The 17,276-nt window shown below is 36.2% G+C and overlaps 1 protein-coding gene across 9 annotated transcripts in view; it reads right to left on the reverse strand.

Annotated features, from left to right (window-relative positions):
- Positions 1–200: 200 nt before the first annotated feature.
- NNT (nicotinamide nucleotide transhydrogenase) overlaps positions 201–17,276 on the reverse strand; it is a 101,481-nt gene continuing 84,405 nt past the window's right edge. For 8 of the 9 annotated variants that reach the window (XM_079145055.1, XM_079145056.1, XM_079145054.1 and 5 more), the window contains 3 exons: positions 4,041–4,159; positions 2,846–2,961; positions 201–943 (listed from right to left, as the gene is read on the reverse strand). In XM_079145055.1, coding sequence (XP_079001181.1) covers positions 794–943; positions 2,846–2,961; positions 4,041–4,159 — 385 coding nt within the window. In that variant the 3' untranslated portion in view covers positions 201–793. Of the gene's footprint in view, positions 944–2,845; positions 2,962–4,040; positions 4,160–17,276 lie in introns of those variants that run through there. The other variant, XR_013764678.1, reaches the window with a different exon arrangement.

Raw genomic sequence — 17,276 nt, forward strand, 5'->3', positions numbered from 1 at the left:
ATGATAAATTCATTTTATTTGTCAAATAGCTGAATTCCACTCAAGTGCACTTAATAGAGTACTAAACTGATTGAAATTAAAGAGATTTCCAATTGGAAATGGGGTTTTCAAGAATACTATCAATGTTCATTTCAAGTTGTTTCATTGACCATAGAAAGCACATGATTTGTTTCCAGCATCTCTGAAAGATTATCTAGTCCTTTAATGTATTAAAATAGAAGTGAGAAAATATACCATTAAAATCTACAATCTGAAGTAAGTTTGAGAACTTAAAACAGATTTAATAAGATCAATTCAAATTATGGTTAAAATGCAATGGGACAGCTTAGGAACTGACAAAAGTTTCAAATTAGTCACATCTGTTGAGAAAACAAAAATGCAGGTATCTGCAATGTTTATATTGTGTTGTATTTTTTAGACCCAAACATAATGTAAGTCCTGAAATTCTAAACATTCAACTTCTGAAAACATTTCTGGTTACAGAAGCGGAATTTAAAAATTCAACAGAATTATATCTAAAATGAGGTTGTTCTTTCTCCTTTTATAAAATACTTTTGCTTCATAACCCCAAAAATGTATGCACAGATAAACATTCAGAATTTTCAATCTTTTTTATAAAATTGAGGGATCCCTGTTCTTGAAAAATGTCCCTCTATTTTCTTGGCTTTTTTTAGTCTTCCTTTTCTTCCAAGAGCTTTGCTACAGATGTGGATCAGCCACATATACTGATGCTTTCTGCCCACTTCTACACTGAAACAGTGACGTCATCAGACACCAGCTTGAGCTTTCGTATTTACTTCTGGTAGGACTCTCTAACTTTTGCCTGCAGCGCATCACATGTCTTCTTGGCATCACCTAGAAGCATGGCCGTGTTGGGTTTGTAGAAGATTGGATTGTCCACTGCAGCGTAGCCAACACCCAGAGACCTCTTCATGACAATGACCTAAGAAACAAGGGTTAAATGAGAGAGTGTATTTAACAGACCTGTTTAGGTCCTGCTGGGCACACAAACAGTGCCCTTCCCTAACTTTGCTTTCTGTTGTTATTTTTTATAATTTTTACATTTCTTTTTTATTTATATGCTACATGAAAACATTGAAATTGCACACTTTAATAGGGTATTAGGTGACATTTCAATACATGTATACATTGTATAATTAAGTCAGTCTAAATATATCTGTCTTCTCCAGTGCTATTTATTGCAAAAACATTCAAATTCCTTCCTTTGAGTTTTTTGAAATATACAGTACATTGTCAAATGTTACCAAACTGTGCAACAGCATACCAGGACTTCTTCCTAACTCAAGGCATGTACCACTACTGTCTTTAATACAGAGACTTTTAAAATATATCAGGAGTGTTTTAAAATGTATTTTTTAAGTTGTAGGTGGGACACGATACTTTTGTTTTGTTTATTTCTTTTTATGTGGTGCTGGAGATTGAACCCAGTACCTCACACATGCTAGGCAAGTGCTCTACCACTGAGTGACAACCCCGCCCTCTTAAATGTATTTTTCTTTGTATCAAGGTTAATGTTTAATGTGTGGCCATATTCTTATGTTAATTAGGTAAAAGATCATGTTAACAGTTGTTTAAGTGAAATGATTACAGTGACTTTCTTCTTTGTTTTTCTCTATAATGATTATGAATAACATTTTCTAGATTGAAAAACAGCATTTAGTTTATTTATCTTTCTATGAATAAGCTAAAGAGAATGAACTTAGTTCATAAACACCTACTACAAATTCTAAAAATAAATGAGGTTGAGTGGTGAAATGGTATGATTCTTTTCTATTAAAGGATATCAGAAAGTTCTGGGAAAAAAAAAAATCCCAAAAAGCAATCCAGCATCTCTCAAGGACAGAACTAATCACTAACAGAATGCTCCTAAAAATCACAATGAAAGTGGTAAGTCAATCCACAGTATTGATGTGCTACAGATATTTCTAATGACATGCATTATGGATACTGTCCTAATGAATGTCTCATCAGTTATTAATGAAATGCAGACAGTGAAAATGTATTCATGCACTGCATGACATTAGTGAAGTAATGCATTCTGCAAACTCAAATATTGCTGAAACTGATGCACTAATATTTTATATACACATGAACAAGTATATTTTTTGTCCACACACTAATCTCAAATACTGTTTTAAGCTCATATATTTACAACAAAAAGAAACAAAATTAAAAGAAAAAAATGTGCATTATGCTATAATTCTTAAAATGCAGATGTGACTCAGGAGTAATAAAGAGATATACCCTCTGCTGGACAGAAGAAAATTTACAAGCCTCTGAGTTTTCCAGAATCTAGCAATCAGCTTTCCTCAGAAATAATGTGCATGTGCAAAGCTTGCTCTCTTACGCCATGTTATTGTTTGGCTTTCTAAATCACCTTTCTGCTAGACACTCCATAACAACTTACAAATTCCCTTTCAAAAAAAAATTAAATTAAAAAAATGTGCTTGTCTTGGTATATGAAGGCGATGATGCTGACTCACTGTCCCAGAGGGAAGCCATCTGCTTCACTGGACTCCATCTGGAAACTGGCCAGACTCATTCCAAAAGCTCATAGCTCTTTTTTCAGCTGTGGTTACGGATTTTGTTAATCTGTCCACATAATCTCATCTGGTTCTATTCATGATGAGGCTTTCTCTCAGGTTCTCTCATGGCCAGAACATAGACAGAAGCTGGACACAGAGAATCAGACTCTAAACATGTACTTAATCCTGGGCCTCCTAAAAGGCATCATTATTTCTCATCACATGACCAAAGAAAGTCCTATGTGCATATTTTAAGTGACCTTTGATCATCAGGATGAAATACAAGTCTGAAACTTTACCTGCTTTGATTTCCAGACCTCAAGGACTGGCATGCCTGCAATAATAGAGTTGGGGTCTTCCTGAGCTGCTGAATTAACAGTGTCATTAGCTCCAATTACAAGAACCAAATCAGTGTCTATATGAAAAAAGAAAAAACAGAAAATATAAAAAATAAAAGAGGTCAGGTAAATTATAGTGATCTGAATTCAAAATAATAATAGCAAAAGCTGATATTTTTAGGAAGCTCACTCATGGCAAGCACTACACAAATGACTTTATCAGAGAAATCAGCCAACTTAGACAATGTTGCACAGCTAAAAAGCAGTAATAGGTCCTGCATTGAAACTTGCCTCCTGACTAGAGCCTGCTTTATTACACTTACCCCACCCAATGGATCTGCCTAATCTGACTTTATAATTTTTAATCCCAAAATGATCTTGCTAGTAATATGATTTTATAAGATCTGCATCCATTTTCAACTTTTAAAATGACCAATTAAGATGCAATCTAATGTCTAAAAGACAATGGTCTAAAAGTCTGTACCATATTAAAGCTGTTTCCATAATTCCTGGAACTGGCTGGTTTTACACATAATTTAGCAACAGGGAAATTTTAAAAGGGGCATAAAATTAAAATGGCCTAGATTCTCTCTTTAAGGATTATAATTTAAACTATATTTTAGGATGTTGCCAGAAATGCCACGTGCATCTAGACATACACACGATTTCATTTTTTTTTTCCAAATAAACAGTGTTTTTTAAGTTTACAGTGAATACTTGCCAGAAGGAACTGGTCTAACTTTAACAAACACCATCTTGGGCCAAATGTCATCACCATTCAACATCTACAAATGACAGCTATGAAGTACAGCACCTTATCTCATGAAGTCCTAGTACTTCAAAAAAAGAAAAGAACCAGTGTAACCCCAGACACTGGCAAGAATCAGCTAGTTCAAGGCCACAAGCTACTGAGAGTCAGGACCTGGATTCAAGAGACATGTCTGCCCAGACCTCAGATTCACCTGTGCATTAAACCTCAGGATTTGCGCCAACCTCCAGCTCTTCACAGAGGAGCAAAATTAAACCATGCTGCTTACGTGCCTTATTCAATACTTTCAGTTTATTTAATTTTGACTACATATCTGATATTCTAAGTCTGGCACCACTTTATTCACATTATGAATATTTAAACATCCTCATCATCCCCGTCACTTACCTGGGAAATCATGGTTGATCTCATCCATTTCCAACACAATATCATATGGCACCCCAGCCTCAGCCAGCAGCACATTAAGCTGACCAGGCATTCGGCCTGCAACTGGGTGAATTCCAAACCTAGACAAGAAACAAATGAACAGCTGGCCTTACTTGATAGCCAAAATGTACAGAGACCAATATCACCTCTAAATCTGTACACTTTGTTCTTGGCACCTCTGCATTCTCTTGGTACTATCTGATCTCTTCAGGCAGAAGTAGAATTTGCTCAGATAGATGATCAATCTACAAAACTGAAGTTAAAGATTCATGGTCATAGTATACACAAACTATAACTTCCCTCATAAAAATAAGGGTGTAACTGGAGTCTGACTCCTTCATATATATTTTATGTACAATGAACTTCAAACAATATTAATAAATAATATCCTGTTACATTTAAAAACATTATGTTCTCTTATGATACTTTTGGATAAATTCTGAAACTTTTTTAATTTTCCTGCAATGCTGAGGATTGAAGCCAGTGGTGCTCTACCACTGAGATATAGCCCTAGTCTTTTTATTTTGAGATAGTCTCCCTAAATTTCCCAGGCTGGCCTCAAACTTCCAATCCTCCTGCCTCAATCTCCCAAGTAGTGCAATTTACAGGCATGCACCACTGCACCTAGCAATAAATCCTGAATCTTTAAAAACATGCTAAGTCAACCTGGAATTAAATATTTCCAATGAAAAAAATCAATATTATTCCATCAAAAACAGACTCCACATTCAACTTTAACCTTTAAGCTCAAAGGTAGGAAAATAAAATATTGCACAAACATGATGTTAAAGGCCCACAATCTTTCAGAGAATGATATAAAGCATTACTCTATATCACAGAGGAAATATTATAGTAACACAATGGAATGTTTAAAAGAAAATGGATAACACACAATCAGATCTCCACATTTAAGGCAAAGAAAACAGAAACATCAAGGAATTTCTTTCAACCACAGATAAAATGGGATCTTTAAAGTTTCTTAATTCAACCTCTTACCCTCTGATTTATCTCTCAGCACTGGGCATGGTGCCTGGCACATAGGAAGGTCTCCATGAAAAGTAAGTGAATGAGCTTTTCACCAAGATGGTGCTGAAAGCGAAGAAGGAAGTTCATGTCCATCCCAGAGCCAAAGTCAAAACCAAAGCAAAGACTCTGAAGGTCAAGAAGGTAGTGTTGAAAGGTGTCCACAGTCACAAGGAAAGCAGATGTCACCCACTTCTGGCATCCCAAGACACTGAGGTTCCAGAGGCAGACCAAATACCCTCAGAAAAACACCCACAGGAGAAACAAGCATGACCACTACACCTTCACAAGATCCCCCTGACCACTAAGTGGACCATGAAGAAGATAGAAGACAACGACATATTCATGCTGATTGTGGATGTCAAGGTCAAGCAAGTACCAAGTCAAAAAGACTGTGAAGAAGCTCTAAGACACTTGATGTGGTCAAGGTGAACATCCTGATCAGGACTCATGGAGGAAGACAACATATGTTTGACTGGCTCCTGATTATGATGCTTTGGACATTACCAACAAAATTTGGATAAGCTAAACAGAGTCTAACTCTAAAGTATACATGTTTTTCAGCATTAAAGAAGTGAACGAAGCCAGGCACGGTGGAGCACGCCTGTAATCCCAGCAGCTCAGGAGCCTGAGGCAGGAGAATTGCAAGTTCAGAGCCAGCCTCAGCATAAACAAGGTGTTAAGCAACTCAGTGAGACCCTGTCTCTAAATAAAATACAAAAGAGGGCTAGGAATGTGGCTCAGTGGTCAAGTGCCCCTGAGTTCAATCCCCATCATCCCACCCCCCAAAAAAGAAGTGAATGAATGATTAAATTCAATAAATGCATTTTATGTTATTACTTAGTTGGGATCCATCCAACTCAGGTTAAATATAATGATTAGAAATTTGCTCCCTTCAGTGACTAGACACTCCCTTCTAAGGTCTAGTCCAATACTAGACAATACACACAACGGCTATAACATACAGAAATAACCTGATGGGATGTAGTTAGCATTTGCCTTGTCATGTTCTGACAGCTTTCAGTCTCTGATTGGCTAGACTATATGAATAGATGTGTATGTGTACGTATACACATACATGTATATATTCATTCATACATATGTATTCATTTATATTAAACCAAAGGAAAATAAATTACATGAGTGTTTGTATGTGTGCACAAAAACATATATCAAGCCAAAGAGAAACCCCACGTCATTTTTTCCAAGGTCTACAGTTTTGCCATGTGGAACCATAATGAATCTACTCCCACCTTCACAGTAGGATTCCTCAACTGTCTCTAGGATGCCTAACAAGCACAATAGCCTCAGTTCTTTCAACTGCTTGATGAATGACAGGATTTCCTTATCCACTACTATCTTAGTCACCTGTTTGACAAATGTCAATGTCCACCTTAAACCTCAGAACCCCAAAGTGCATATAATATGCGGTACATAATAAAGATGCATCAAGGCACAGCAAGAAAATCACATCCAAAATTTTTCACTGGTGAAGCCTAAGTCTGCTGCCACAACACATTGCTGGTTCACACAAAACTTTCAGTCACTTAAGATGCCCTGACATTTTTCATATGAGCTGCTACCAAGCCAGGTCTCCCTGCTCTTAACACAGGGAGGCCCTGTTGGAAAGAGATTAAAGAGCATAGGAATTGACCCCTTTCCCAAAAGAAGACCTGAGAAGAACTATACAATGGCCACTTATTTTGCACAGATAAATAACTAATGGTTTTACACATCTTAAAATTTGATGAGAAAGAGCTTGAATTATTGGGGAACTTATAATTGGTGGGAAATAGACATCAAGACATTCCCTCTTATCAAACTCCTTTCTATATAATTTTCCATCCGTGATCACTGAATGTTATAAAATAACCAATTCATGTTTTAAGAAAAACAAACTAGTGCTATAATGAAAAGATAACAATTATCTCTAGGCAAAAGTACAATAAGTAATCACTTTTCTTTTTCTCTTTTTATATGTTTTTTTTTTCAAGTATTCTATGAGGATGTATAGTTTTTATTTGTTTCTTTTTGCAGCATTGGGGATCAAATTCACGGACTTGCACATGTTACACAAACACTCTGAGTCACATCCCCAACACAAGGTTGTATAGTTTTTATAGTGGAAAAAAATAATTTACCATTTGAAATAAATTAACACTTGATACTTTTATATTATGATATGGTTTATAAAGTGATTTCTCACATATTATCCCATCTCCAACAATCTTTAGCAATCTCCGTCTAGAATTAGAATTTAGGCAGATGACACAAACTCAGTTAAATAAACTGGGTTTTAGAGCTATGCTCCCATGTGTCCAAATCAAAAGAGACTACTGACATATGTTTTGGAATAATGGCTAATACTCTTCAAGATGTGCTGTGTAGGTATATGACTCTTTTTTTAGTAAGTAGTGAAGATGGGATTCAAACTTAGGGGTGTCTGTTTGTTTAGTTGATATGTAATAGGACGTGTTTAGGAGTACAATACAAACCTGGGTCTTTCAGCATCAAGAGCCTGAACTCTTAACTACTATAAAAATATAGTCAGCATAGTCCTCCAATTTAAGAGATACTTTTGTTAACAGTTCAGGTTAACTAGGTGGTTGATCTCAGGTAAGTTACTCTATCTCAGTTTTCCCAAAGTATATTAAATAGCTATTATAATGAGTCCACATCATGCCAAAGAATATGGAACTCTTTGTAGAAAAGAATTGAGAAAGACCTATTTATTTGTGCTAGAATGGGTTAAATAATGTGATAGGAAGAGTGTTCTGTTTAAAGAATACAATGTATAATGTTCTTTGAAAATAATAGAGTTCCAAATAGTTTAAATAATGCTACAAGCAATAAAATTTTAAAAATCATTAAAGACATGAATAGATGAATATGCAGAGAAGAAAAATGCCTCTTAGTCTGACACTATCCATTACAAAGCAAAACATTTACAAGCATCCCTTAAACTCTGAGGAATTCAATTCAAAAAAAATATATAGGGATGGTCTGATAGTGTTTCTACTCACAATATCTGATACCAAATGTGTAGGCTTTCTGCATACCAAAAACCAGTTCTCTCCAGACATAGGCTGGGGGTCCTATCACCTAATTCAATTTTGAGTATCAAGCTCCACACTTTTTTTTTTTGTGCCCATCTCACAAGAGTGCTGCTACTTCAGATGTGCTTATAAGTTCCAGATTTCTACCAATACTTCTAACTAATCAGACCCTCCCTAGTTTTGATAATTTGTTGGAGCAGCTCACAAAACTCATCTAACTCTTATTTTTGCCAAATTATTATACAGGACACAGTTGGGAACAGTCAAATGATAGAGGTGCAGAGAGCGGTTTGCAGGAAAGGAATAATGGAAATTCCATGTGCCACTTTCCCAAGACCTCAGTGTATTCAACAACCTGGAAGCTCTCTGAACCTTTAAGTTTTGGGGTTTTTATGGAAGTTTCATTATGTAAGCACAATTGATTAAGTAATTAGCTACTAGTGTTTGAACCTTTTAAAAGAAAAACTCAGACCAGTGAAACTTACAAAGTTCACTTAAGCAAGAAAAAGGTTCTAGAACCAGACAGAATCCCAGAATAAATGTGGTACAGAATGTCCCATCCCATATGTGTGGGTTATAGTTACATAAGCACACACTCAAAGGCTATAACATACAGAAATAACCTGATGGGATGTAGTTAGAATTTGCCTTGTCATGTTCTGACAGCTTTCAGTCTCTGATTGGCTAGAGGTTCCTGCTATAAATTGTCCTATCATTTTGGGGAATGCACAGATTTAAAAAAAAAAAAAAAATGTTTTTAGTTCTCCAGAAACAAGATTACGTTTTTTAAATTAGACATTGTTAACCTGTCATCACCCATACCAAATGATATTTTTCAATCACTTCTGACAACTGAAATGAAGCAAAATATTCACAACTTACGTGCACCCTTCATGTGGCAATATATGCTATATTTAGCATTACCACAGATTTTTTTTTTTCAAATTGCTCCAGAAAAAAAGCATTTCTAAAATGCTTTCATTGAGATATCTAAAATTTTAAAATTTTTGCAGTGGAAATAAAACTTTTTTTAAAAAGTTGGGCACAGGGCACATGCCTGTGGTCCCAGTCACTCAGGAGGCTGGGGTAAGAGGATCACTTAAGCTCTCCAATCTGGGCAAATAGAAAGAACCAATCTCAAACAAACAAACAAAAAAATATATATATTCTCCAAGCATCAAAGTGTCCACTCATTAAATGGTAGGTATTCTACTAAACCTCAAATCTGAACATAAATATCTTTTAACATGAAGTTTAAGCCTGAATATAAAAATAGACTTAGAAAGAAAATGCTTTACATTGCAATAACCAAAATGTACTCCTAAGCCTATTAATGGTCATGAACTTGGGAACAGAAAAGATATGATAAATGTAAATTCCAATAGTACTTGATTTTATGAGAGAACATTTAACATTTTCTTCTACGATGGGGATAAATAATAATCTAAATAATAATAAATAATCCCTTAGGTTAATGGATAGTTATAGAAGCAGTATGAAAAATATAACAGACTGAGGAAAGGTAAAGTTCATCTAAGTGTAATAACAATTTAAATTAAAAAAAAGAAAGGAAAAGCTGAGGGTATATATGGCTCAGTAGTGGAGCACTTGCCTACCATGCACAAGGCCCTGGGTTCAGTCCCCAGCACTACAAGAGAGAGAAACAGAGAGAGGGACAGAGAGAATTTATCATTCTTGCATTAGGTAAGAAATAAGGCAGAACACAAAACAAAATACACATGAAAGAGTGACAAGAATATATAAGACACATGATATTAATGTGTATAAAATAAAGCCACTTAAACATCAAAATAAATAAGAGTAAGATTCTAACCTACTTGGAAAAATGGGAAACCCATAAGTTAATACTGGTAACAGATTCATAAGTCAATAAGAAGAGAAATAAGCAACTTAAGGAAGCACTTCCTCTTATAGTGGTGGACAGTGGGCTGATAAATGTTCTGAGGTTTTTAAAGCAACATTTTGTAAACATCTCAATAAAAACTAGTATTGGTGCGTATATTCAATGAGGGAGAGGTAAAGTTTGATGTGAGAGAAAATATTTAAATGGAAGCTACTTTATTCAATGTGCATTGGATTAAGTGGACAGAATCCATTATTTCTGTTTTCTCCCTAGATGGAAATTCCTTGCAAATATGTAACAATAAAGATTACCAAGATTAACAATCCAAATCTCAACCAAGAAGAGTTTAAATTGAAACTTTAGTTTATTATAAATCAAATGCACTATTTTATACTGACAAAAATTTTAATTCAATGTTCTTCTGAATACTGTCTAGGAGAGAATAGGATGGTAGAGTTGACATAGGCTGCAAGTTCCAATTCCTCTGCAGTCTGAAATCAGAAACAGCTGGAGAACAGTTACACAGAAAGTGATGTGAGGGATTGACCATAGTTCAGGGAACACACTGAGTGAGTCCTCTGACATTGAGATATACCCCCAACCCAGGGCACACAGTAAAGGGAAAGCAGTTCACTAAAAATACTCCCACATAACAAAGGATGAGATATCCATCCCAGAAGCTGTGCAAATCTCAAAACAGAAATATAGGAAACATAAGAAAGCAAGGTAATACCTCCAAATGTTCATAACTCTCCAGTCACTGACCAGAGAAAATGCTGAACAAAGAATTCAAAAAACTGATAGTTAGAATGATTGATGAATTAAAAGATCTAAGGAATAAACTAAGGTATAAATTACAAGGTGTGAAAGAACATTTCAATAAAGAGATAACGATTCTAAACAGAACCAAACAGAAATCTTACAAATAAAAAACTGATTTAAAAATAAAAAACTCGGTGCAAAGTCTTCTAGATTGAGCAGAAGAAAGACTATTAGAGTTCAAAGGCAAGTGGGCAAATTAGAACACTCAGACATTATAAAGAAAAAAATAAGAAGAAACTAAGAACAAAATAAACAAGAGCTCCGGAACAACATTAAAAGACCAGACTCCTAGGTCTTGAGAAATAAAACAGAGAGACTGATGGCATGAAAGTTTATTCAAGGAAGTAAGAAAATTTCCCTAATCCTGGGAATGAGAGGATATGCAGATAATTGAGGCATTTAGAACTCCAAAAAGACATGACCAGAAAAGAACTTTTCCAAAATGTATGATAGCTAAAATGTAAAAAATTCAGGGGCACCACCCCTGGAAACTCTAGACCTCTGGGGACAGGACTGTTGTCTCTGCCATTAGTTCTGCCAGGACAGTTAGGAAACTAGCTGGACAATGAAGGAGTCACAGGTTGCTCAAGTGTTTGGTGGCAGCAGATATGCCCTACAGTGCCAGCCTGGGGCTGTTGGCAGCTGGTCATAGGGGCCATACCAGCAAAACAATGCCAATAGACCCCCAGGCAATGGACTCCTCCTGAGGGGAAGGTGGTGGGTCAAGGGCTGCTGCACTATGTGGCCAGTTGGCCACACCAACCAGGCCAATTTAGGTCTGTTTCTTATTTTATCAGTGCTCTTACTTTTTGTACATAAGCCTGAGATTTGGAAATAATAAAACATCAAAGTGCAGAAGAGAAAAATTCAGAACAAATAATATTAAAAGCTATGAAAGAGGTACCAAGTCATTTATAAAGGCAAACCCACCACATTAAGAGCAAATAGCTCAACAGAAACTCTAAAGGCCAGGACATGGAATGAAGTATTTCAAGCCACAAAAGAAAACAACTGTGAACTTAGGTTACTCTATCCAGCAAACTATCCTTTAAAATCAACAAAGAAATAAAAACCTTCAAGAAAAGTATAAGCAAATGGAATTCTGACCACTAAGCCAGCATCGTAGAAGATATTTAAAGAAATCCTACACATACGAGAAGAAAATAAAAATAATTGAGTGAGCATAAGAAAAAATAGATCTTGTTAGAAAAAATAGAAAACCAAATTAGAACATTCAAACATTAGGAAAAAACAAAGTGATAGGATGTAATACATACCTCTGTATAATAACATTGAATATTAATGGTCTTTATTCTCCAATTAAAAGACACAGAGTTGCATGCTGGATTTTTAAAAAATAGAACCCAATTATATTTTGCCTCCTAGAAACACACCTCACAAAGACATTCACAGACTGAAAAGAATGGAAAATAAGATTCTGTACAAATGGAATCTGAAAATAAGCAGGAGTGGCAACTCTCAAAGTGAACGTTTGACAAAATTAGAGACAAGGAAAGTCTTTATGTACTGATAAAGAGAACGTGCGATAAGGACATAAAACATTTGTAAATATTCAGGCCCTGAATGTACATAAATGTGCCTTGACTATGCAACCAATTTCATAAAACAAACTTTACTCAATAAAAATGGACTTGTAGGCCCCAATAAAATAGTTGTGGGGATTTCAACACATCATTCTCACTAACAGACAGGCCACCCCGACAGAAATTAACAAAGGCACAAAAGATTTAAACTATGCCATAAATCAATGTACTTTAAAGACATCTACAGGTTATTTTATCCAAAACCAGCTATATACTCTCTCTTTTTAGCTGTTCATGTAACTTTCTCAAAAATTAGAGAAATGTATTAGGCCTGAAATCAAGTTTTAGCAAATATAAACAAACTGAAAAATCTTTTGCATTCTTTTGAATCATAACAAAATGAAATTCGAAATCAACAGCAAGAAAACTACAGAAACTATTCAAATACATGACGATTAAGCAATACACTTTTGAATGATGAATGGGTCACTGAAGAAATTAGCAGGGGGAGGGGCTAAACATTCTTAAAAGCAAAAGAAAATGGAAAGGTGGCATATGAAAACCTGTGAGAGACAGCTAAGGTAGTTCTACAAGGGAAGTTTATAGCTATGATCACATAAAAACGAGAGAGAAAGAGAGAGATCTCAAGACAACCCAATGATGCATCCAAAGGTCACAGAAAAACAATAAGCCGATTCCAAAACTAGTAGAAGGGAAAAAAAATAATAAAGGTCAGAGTTGAAATCAGTGAAATAAAAATGAAAAAATAACACAAAGGATTAATGAAGCAAAGAGTTGATTCTTTGAAAAAATAAACAGGACTGGTAAATCCTTAGCCAAACTAACCAAAAAAAAAAAAAAAAAAAAAAAAGAGAGAGAAAGAGAGAGAGAGAAGACCCAAATTAATAAAATAAGAAGGCTGGGATTGTAGCTCAATAGTAGAACACTTGCCTGTTTGTGTGAGGCACTGGGTTCTATCCTCTGCACCACATAATAGATACATACATACACATACATACATAAAATAAAGGTACTGGATCCATTTATGACTAAAAAATTTTTTTAAAAATCAAATAAAAAATAAAAGAGGAAAATGAGGTTATCAGAAAAAGATACCACTGAAATCCAGAGAATAATTGGGAACTATTTTTGAAAACTTACATTCCAATAATTTGGAAAATAGAGAATAAATTAATTTCTAGACACATATAACCTACCAACACTGGACTAAGAGAACACAGAAAACCTAAACAGATTGCTAACAAGCAATTTAGACTGAAACAGTAATAAAAAGCTTCCCAGCAAAGGAAAGTCCCAAACTAGACAGATTCATTTAAAGAAAAACTAATATCAATGCTCCTCAAATTGTTCCATGAAATATAAAGAAAGGAAATACTTTCAAACTCATTCTGTGAAGCCAATATAACCTTGAAACCAAAACTGGATGAGGATACTTCAAGGAAAGAAAACACATTAATATCCTTGATGAACTTAGATGCAAAAATCCTTAATATTAGTAAACTGAATTCAACAACATGTTAAAAAGATCATATATTACAATCAAACTGGCTTATTTCCAGAGGTGCAAAGATGGTTCAACATGCACAAATCAATAAACATAATGTACACATAAATAAAACCAAGAGAGATCCAAGATGGCGGACTAGAGGGAGGCTGTGTTCCTTGTCGCTCCGTAACGCCAGTTTCAAGCAGAGGATATCTGTTTCTCAGTGAGGCAGTTTTTGCTGATCACCTGGTGTTTACCCCATTTGTCTGCTGTGATGACCTCCAGGCTGCCAGCATATCGACGCCTTTTTTGAGAGCAGATTGCTCACTGTCAGGCGTCTATCATCCACCATTTGCCTGCCTCTCGCCTGTCCATCACCTGCCTTACTCCTATCCATCACCCAATGCTCAAGGTTCACCTCCCGATCGTCCGACAACAGTCAGCAAACTGATTGCGGACCACCAGCGGAGCACCAGCTGCTTGCTGCTGCCTGGAAGTTCACTGTTACAGTACCTGCAGGTTTGAGTACACGTGGCTGCCGCCATTTTGAGACAACAGCCAGGCCCCATAGGACCCCTGGCCGGATTGACTGAGCCACATCTCCAGGATCCCTCAGCCCGACTGATCACTCCCTGCCTCTGGGGCCCTCACATCTACTGACTGCTCCCTGCTGCCAGGACTCCCAGACCAACTGACTACGCCCTATCACCAGGACCCCAGACCGACTGATTGCACCCGGCCTCCAGGATCCCACAACCACACCAAACACACGGGACCTCCAGGACCCCTGCCAGACCATCTGCATCCCGTCTTCAGGACCTCCAGTTGACCACGTCCATCCCTGAGCTGCAGCTCCCAAACACATTTCGAAGCCAGAGCGGCCATCTTAGATAATCCTGGAAGCCTGAGCTCCGATCTTTGGGTGGGGCAAATCCCATCCTGAAACGCCTGCTGGAGGCTTGAAGCTCATTGTCAGGTACTTCCCATGCATCAGGCTACTGAACACTGGGAGGTTTCATTAGTATATGACTGTTATACAGTAGATTTTCTTTTTTCTCCTAATAGAAAAAATTTCAGTTTTTATTTCTTCACTTTTCTTGCTCTCTTTTCCTTTTGTTTACCTGTTCCCTCAGAGTCTCTTTCTCCCTTTTTTGCATGCTAACATCCAATTTCTTTTGATTACAGTCTCACCCTATTTTCCAGAACTTCTGTATATTCTTTTCTTATCCCATTAACAGCCACATTCTACATCCCTCTGCATCCTCTTTGTCCTCCATTAGAAACTGCAGACCTTATTGAAAACCTGTTTGTTTTATCGAAGATAATATTTGCACTCACTTTGTTTATTATGACAATTTTGTTATTGTCCCCATAGGATTGGTCTAGGATTGCATAGTGTCTGATTTGGGCACTGCTAATATTGATCTCCCCTTAAAGAAAGGGTTTTGGAAACCTATAGGGCCACTATAAGCCTATAGGGGGAAATCTGCAATACCCCAGATCTGCACTGCTAGAGGGGAAGATACATGAACAACATGAAAAAAAGAGGGAAGAAAATGATCCAAACAAATCTAGATTCTATAGTAATAGAATCCAATGACAGTATGTTAGAAGAAATGTCAGAAAAGGACTTCAGATTATACATGATTAAGATGATTCGCAAAGCAAAGGATGAGATAGGAGAGCAAATGCAGGCAATGAATGATAATACCAATAAGCTGAAAGAGCACCTGCAGGAAGCGAAAGATCATTTCAACAAAGAGATAGAGATTCTCAAAAAAAACCAAATGGAAATCCTTGAAATGAAGGAGACAATAAACCAAATAAAAAACTCAATGGAAAGCATCACCAACAGACTAGACCACTTGGAAGACAGAACCTCAGACAATGAAGACAAAATATTTAATCTTGAAAATAAAGTTGTCCAAACAGAGAAGATGGTAAGAAATCATGAACAGAATCTCCAAGAACTATAGGACATCATGAAAAAACCAAATTTAAGAATTATTGGGATTGAGGAAGGCACAGAGATACAAACCAAAGGAATGAACAACCTATTCAATGAAATAATATCAGAAAATTTCCCAAACCTGAAGAATGAAATGGAAAATCAAATACAAGAGGCTTACAGAACACCAAATGCACAAAATCACAACAGAGCCACACCAAGGCACATTATAATGAAAATGCCTAACACTCAAAATCAAGATAGGATTTTGAAGGCCACGAGAGAAAAGCATCAGATTACATATAGGGGGAGACCGATACGGATAGCAGCCGACTTCTCAAACCAGACTCTAAAAGCTAGAAGGGCCTGAACCAACATATTTCAAGCTCTGAAAGAACATGGTTGCCAACCAAGAATCCTATACCCAGCAAAACTAACCTTCAGATTTGAAGAGGAAATAAAATCCTTCCATGATAAACAAAAGTTAAAAGAATTTACAAATAGAAAGCCTGCACTACAGAATGTTCTCAACAAAATATTCCATGAGGAGGAAATGAAAAACAACAATGGAGGTCAGCAAAGGGAGGAACTACCTTAGAGAAAAACCACTCAAAGGAGAAACCAAGCCAACTTAAAAACCAAAAATTAGCCAAATGACTGGGAATACAAATCATTTCTCAATAATAACCCTGAATGTTAATGGCCTAAACTCATCAATCAAAAGACATAGACTGGCAGAATTGATTAAAAAGAAAGACCCAATAATATGCTGCCTGCAAGAGACTCATCTCATTGAAAAAGACATCCACAGACTAAAGGTGAAAGGATGGGAAAAAAACCTACCACGCACATGAACTCAGTAAAAAAGCGGGGGTTTCCATCCTTATATCAGATAAAGTGGACTTCAAGCCAAAGCTAGTCAGAAGGGATAAAGAAGGACATTTCATACTGCTTAAGGGAACCATAAATCAGGAAGACATAATGATAGTAAATATTTATGCCCCAAACAATGGTGCATCCCTGTACATCAAACAAATCCTTCTCAATTTCAAGAATCACATAGACAACAACACAATAATTCTGGGAGACTTTAACGCACCGCTGTCATCACTAGATAGATCTTCCAAACAAAATTCAACCAAAGAAACCATAGAACTCAATAACACAATCAATAACCTAGACTTAATAGACATATGTAGAATATTCCATACATCAACGAGCAGATACACTTTCTTCTCTGCAGCACATAAAACCTTCTTGAAAACAGACCATGTGTTATGCCACAAAGCAGCCCTTCAGAAATGAAAAAAAAATAGAGATACTGCCTTGTGTTCTATCAGATCATAATGGACTGAGAGTAGAAATCAATGACAAAATAAAAAACAGAAATTACTCCAACACTTGGAGACTAAATAATATGCTATTGAATGAAA

Source organism: Sciurus vulgaris (assembly GCF_902686455.1).
Source record: "Sciurus vulgaris genome assembly, chromosome: 6".
In the NCBI taxonomy this organism is placed as follows: Eukaryota; Metazoa; Chordata; class Mammalia; order Rodentia; family Sciuridae; genus Sciurus; species Sciurus vulgaris.